Below are 5,884 nucleotides of genomic sequence, written 5' to 3'. Positions count from 1 at the left end.
CCGGCGTCCCCGGAGCGTCCCCTGTGGGACGGGGACGGGCTCGGGACGCCGGACACCGTATCGGGCCGCGCCGGACAAAAAAGGGCTTTGGGGGACGCGGCTGGAACGCTTTTTTTGTCCGGCGCGCCCCAAATCCCTTGGGGGGACGCGACTGGAGATGCTCTAACTTCTGGGACTGTTGGTGCATTTCACTCTCACCTACTCATATGTGGCCTGGTCTCCGGCGGAGGAAACTGATTCCTGGATCCTGTTGCTAGCCTCAGAGAAGGATTAACGGTAGAGGTGGAGGTGGATTCCAGCTGGCGTTCTCTCGGAATGCTATAGAAAGATGTGAGTAGTGCTTAGCGACTCATAAACCCAAACCAAGGCTATAAATAACATCGATGCATTAGAAATTGTCTGCACTATGTCTCATAGAAATACAACCACAAAAAAATTATAAGAAAATGCTTCATTTCATCGCATGTTTCAACAAACTCAGCATCCAGGCAAACTTAGTGCTGCCGTCTCAACTTCTAATCGAGACCGTGAAGTCAAGATGCCCAAGAAATGGAGATCAGTGACTTGGAACAGTGAACTGCAAAGCTAGAGAAAGATGGGAGGAGTGCTGAGATCAGTCATAAAGTTTGGAGCCTAAACTAACAAAACTACAAGATGTCCCCTCATGGCCTCATGCCAGCCAGAAAATTTGATTAGAGATGGGATGAACAGGAGTCTCAGTATTATCTCCTTCCAACAACAAAAAACCCACGCTAGGATTAAGTCAATTTGGAGCTTTGTCCTTCCAGCAGATTAGATACATCATCGCCGCCATATGCTCTTACGCTCTTGCTTTTGCCTGTAAGATGGTAAAGTGATGTGTCATTCAATTTACACTGAAAAAGTAAGTTTTTTACGGAGGGAGTAACAGATAGCTGATCCTAGGTATTACCCTAACAACAAGCAGTTTTACATGCACCAGGCAGAATTTTGAAGATCCAGACAGGCACTCTAAATGCAATCTGGTGCTCTCTATTTTCAAATACGAGAAAAGTGGAGCGTCAATGCCCTACTTTTGCATTACTATGATTGGTGGAGTTCTCAAAGAAGCATGATGCCCTCTTTAACAAAGGAGTAGAATCCAAGGCAGCTCCCAAGATTCTACTTCCTCTGTCACAAAATACTCCCTCCCATGAAGGTTGTCTTAAAAGATTTGTTAAAATTTGGATGTATCTAGATGCATTTTAGTGTCTAGATACATCCAAATTTTGACAAATCTCAGACATTTTAGTGAGCTTAAATTGCCTACTAAAACATCTTATATTTTGGTACAGAGGTAGTACATAATATCCACAAGACCCATTTTAAGAGTTTCTATTACATGTAGGTATTATCTATTTAAGAAAAGCATCCATGTAAATTTATAACTACCATGGTGCATATACCTGTTTAGTTGTTGTCCAGATTGGCTATTGTGCATGGCTTATCACTAATGGTGGAAGTACTAACTATCCAGACAGTAAGAGGCATCGTAACAATTTCAATAACTGCCCAGTCCAGCAGAATGGCAAAACAATGCTTCAAATTTTGGCTCACTTAAGCCTAAGCACTACCAACTTTTCAAAATACACAATCGTTAAGCCAGTTCACAACAATGGCGCATGCCACACAGAAGAGAGGTTCACTCGTACAATTACATCGATAGATATCAATAACGTCATACCAATATATCACATTCACAATGCAAACCTCCAAAAAATTTCTAAATGACAGGGATCCTGCAGTAGAATGCAACCATGTACTTACCTTCCCACTACCTTTGCACGCTTGGCAAACTCTGTAGCTATGTCCTGACCTTGAAAGGAAGCAAGCACTGGCCGGACATCAGTAGGCCTTGCAGTGGCAAGATCTGTAGTATAAGTTAGCTTCATCAGGATTTATCACAGGCTCACATGACATCAGAAAAGGTACCTAGAACCGCATGCTAATACAGAAAATGGGTTTGGAACACTTACACTCAAGAAATGGAATCAGATCCAACAATTGGGTGTCATCAGTTTCAAGTTTCCAAGGTTTGATGCTAACACAATTTTCAAGTTGCAGGCAAGATTCAAGAGCATGCGCGCTGATATAAAGAACATGTTCAGGTTTTCTGTTCAACTTTGACAAATCCTGGTAAAACATGATAACAAATGTTACGAAGGAGAAAGCATCCGAACAGTGTTGAAACAGAAGATTGGTCATGAGTCAGAAATCAGATGATTGGCCCAATAAATAAATAAACAATTGTATGGCTCACTTTTCTCGACATGCCTAACAATAATATCATTGGAATAAAGGTACAACAGAAATATTACTACTCCCTCCGATCCATTTGAACTAAAACAACCAAACTTACTATGGATTGGAGGGAGTACATGCTTTCTTCACGTATAGGCTTCCTTACTTATTTAGGAGCATATACCTTGAAAAAGATTAAAGGTATAGGCTTCCATACTTATTTAGTAGCATATACCTTGAAAATGATTAAAGGGAGATGCCTAATATGTAACAATACAAAATGGATGATATTCATTATTCCTAACAATGCATGCTTTTCATGGAATGTACTTATTGTTCAAATAGTAAAGCCAGGCAATCTCCATACCCGATAATGTTTACCATCTTGGTACTTAGTTGCAGGCCTTGATAACCTGTACATGATGTAACCCTTTGGGTCCAACCTTTCAATGACAGGATCCACGTACTACAAAAAGGAAAGGCAGTCGTAGACATTAGAATATTATACATAGCAGTTGCATCCCTCAGCAAAATAACATAATAGTCTACAACTCTACATTGAGAAAAAGTTAAGAGCAACTTACCATGGATGTTTGATCAGAATATACAACAACTTCATAAAACTGTGACATATATTGCACAAAGGCATCAACTCCTGGTCTCTTAAATGTCTTCCAACCTCTGTCACGCTTTAGAGAGAAGAAAGAGAGAGAGTGAGAGAGAGAGAAAATTAATTTGACAACCCTTGATTGCTCAAATAGGAAAATATAAAGGTAAGAATATGAAAAGAAAAATATGCATTATCCCTCATGATGAAAAAAATATCCACACAGGCAAGATGAGTTGAGCTCTACTCTCATCATGCCATCACAAGGCTATGGAAAATCTAGCGAGCATGTTACATGCCTAGGCACAACCATGCAGGGATTAGAGTCGGATGTGCTAAAAACACAAAAATATTCTTTGTTTATGAATGCAATTATCGTGAGCGTGGACCTAGCCACTAGCGCTAGTTAGGGCAGCTTTACTTGTTCACCTGTAGTGTAGCAGAATAAATCCTAATAACATCCAACCAAATAAAAGTATAAGGATCCTACTTAGGAAGTTAAAGGTAGATACTTAAATATTTGGGAAAATAAGAGATGGAGATAATATTAGAATCCCTTCAATTAGATATTGCTGAATTTAAGTTATGGATTTGTTTTTTGGCCACAAGTACTATAAAAGAAACAACATGTACTCACTTATAAGTTAGAAATATTAAGCAATGAATTAGTTTGAAGACTCAAAACAAAGCCTCAGAGCCTCTCTAATATGTTTGATGAAAAATGAAAAAAAAAAAACATGTAGTTCATATATACCATGAGTCATCAGTTCTAACGGTAGTTGGTCGATACAATAACTTTTTTTGCGCTCTAGAAGTGTGGTATTAGAGTACAATCGAGCACCATGACACTTGTAGCAGAGCATGTCTAAGGTAAACTACCATATTTTGCCACTAGCACCTTACCAGGTTATATTTAAGTCCATTATGCTCTTGTTAGAACATTATCTGATAATGTATGGAAGTCTTCAATTCAAAACATAATGTCGGTTCATAAATTATATTACAGTACCACATTTGCATCAAATACAGAGATTAGGTTATAATACTACAGGATAAAATCATCAAGTAAATAGCAGGACTAAATATGTCCTTCACTCTACCTGCCAATCAGAGTATACAAGAGTCTCATTCAGATCAAGAACTAGGGTGATGACACCATTGTATTCTGGAAGCAAATCTGGCAACAGTTTGTCTGATGTAGGTTCAGTGAAGCCCTGTTAAACAAAGATTTGGTGTGATTATTAACATTTTTAGTAACACAATTCTAAGACAAGACATTGAGATATTTTATGTGTTACTGACCGTCACATGATTTTCGATTGTGTTCCTCGTATCCAAGTAGAACTCTATCGCTGCAACAGGAACTGCAGTACCAAAATGTACGACATCAGTATCAGATATTAACAGGCTGCAGCTCAAGAAATAATTCTGAATATATCGCGCCCTTCGTTATACAAATGTGACCTTGTGAGTTATGAATAATGAACTTCCAAAAGAAAAGATGGTGAAAAGTTGCCCAGAACTTGTAGAATGACACCTACTTAGGAAGAAAATTTTGAAAGCTGGAGTAGCACCTATTGTGGAATGGAGAGAGTAACACTGTAACAGAATAACTCCATTCCATCCTCATTGCATTCATTGATGAAAAAGTTAAAAAGTTTTTACTCACTGTAACCCGTCATCACATCCCCGTACAATCAAGTGTCCCAAACGTGCACCAAAACATCAATACAGGAAAGAAGTAAGCGGTGTGGGAAAACAGACAACAAGGGAGTAAGAAGTGTAATAATATGGCAATCTGGCTATGTATTGCATAAGGGGGAGTAATGGCACAGCTCCATTCCCTGTTCATTGCAGTTCACCGGGTACAACTGTTTTAATTTCCTACTTGCTATAATTGCCATCACATAATCGTTATTTCAGTTAATAGTAGACAGAAAAGACAGGTGTAGAAAAAGAAAGGAGGATGCCATCGCCTGTACCTTTCTTAGCTTTCGCCAAAGCCATGGCCTGAAATTTCTGCAGAAGAACAAAAATTCTAGTATTAGACACAGTTTCGCACCCAACAAGCATAGGCAGTGATGGTTAAAATTCTAGTAATCAGCTCTGCCTGCGTCACACTGCTGCCCGGCCCTAACGAACCTACTCCACCAAGTAGAGAGAGTGATCGTCAGAAGAAGACGGTGCGGCATGATGTATGTACCTCAAATTCGGTGGCGTCCTCCTCGATGTGGGGCGGCGTGGTCATCATCTTCCTGAACTCCTGGGTGTTGAGGGCCACCTCGGTCAGCGTGTAGGCTGCAGGCACACGGAACGGGATCAACACAGAAGGTCAAAACGCCGAGCTAGCCCAAACCTAGACGCCCATCCAAAAAAAAACAGAGCACCCTAGCAGTAGCAGAGGAGGTTGGCGGGAGGGGATCGCACCGTGGGTGACGTAGCCGACGGCGCCGAGGGCTCCGGTGAGGGCCGCGAAGGCGCCGAACTTGAGCAGGCTCCGGCCCCACCGCCTGGGCGCCGCGGGGGGAGGCGCTGCCGCCGCAGCCGCGCCAGCCCCGGCCGCCGCTGCCGCCTCTGCGGCAGCGGCAGCGGCGGCGGCGGCGCGGGAGGGGAACAAGGGGGCGGTGGAGGCGGCGGAGAAGGAGGAGAGGGCGGCGGCGGCGGGCCGGGGCGGGAGGAGGCGGCGCGATCTCGCGACGGCGACGCGGAACATGGCTTGGCTTGGGAGAGAAGAAAGAAGGAAGGGGAATTTTGGTGGGGTTTGGGTTTGGTCTGTAGCGGATGGAGGAAGGGTTTAAGCCAGGAAATGCCAAAGATGAACTGATCTGATTCTGAACCCGGCGACGGGCGACGAACCCAGAACTCTGCGGCGCTGTCGGCTCCGCCGTGTCCTGAGCTTTGGGCTCGGAACGTGATGGGCCTGCGCATCAGGTGGCCTCTAACATATCCAAGTGAATGGCTTTTCGTCCTTGTGTGTTACCCAGCGAGGGAACGGCCCGGCCTAGCCCAGCCCCCAAC

At 43.0% G+C, this 5,884-nt stretch overlaps 1 protein-coding gene across 1 annotated transcript; it reads right to left on the bottom strand.

Moving 5' to 3' along the window:
* Window positions 1-354: 354 nt before the first annotated feature.
* On the bottom strand, window positions 355-5,579 carry LOC124649003 (mitochondrial import inner membrane translocase subunit TIM50-like). The gene is made up of 10 exons (XM_047188688.1): window positions 5,294-5,579; window positions 5,070-5,164; window positions 4,849-4,885; window positions 4,169-4,230; window positions 3,967-4,080; window positions 2,844-2,948; window positions 2,627-2,725; window positions 1,995-2,151; window positions 1,786-1,888; window positions 355-838 (listed from the first exon to the last, which is right to left on the bottom strand). Exons 1-10 carry the CDS (start codon window positions 5,577-5,579, stop codon window positions 802-804), a joined length of 1,095 nt encoding a protein of 364 aa, XP_047044644.1. The 3' UTR covers window positions 355-801.
* Window positions 5,580-5,884: the final 305 nt, after the last annotated feature.

This window comes from Lolium rigidum, chromosome 4 (genome assembly GCF_022539505.1).
Source record: "Lolium rigidum isolate FL_2022 chromosome 4, APGP_CSIRO_Lrig_0.1, whole genome shotgun sequence".
NCBI lineage: Eukaryota > Viridiplantae > Streptophyta > Magnoliopsida > Poales > Poaceae > Lolium > Lolium rigidum.
Note: the sequence above shows the minus strand (reverse complement) of the source record. Positions and strands in the feature narration are given on the sequence as shown.

Excerpts from the sequence above, each read along its gene's own strand:
- LOC124649003 (XM_047188688.1), bottom strand. The coding sequence starts at position 5,579 with ATGTTCCGCGTCGCCGTCGCGAGATCGCGCCGCCTCCTCCCGCCCCGG. Across the intron at positions 2,949-3,966 it reads TTGTATACTCTGATTGGCAG|CGTGACAGAGGTTGGAAGAC; the intron begins GTAGAGTGAAGG and ends TTCTCTCTAAAG. Across the intron at positions 2,152-2,626 it reads AAGATGGTAAACATTATCGG|GATTTGTCAAAGTTGAACAG; the intron begins GTATGGAGATTG and ends ATGTTTTACCAG.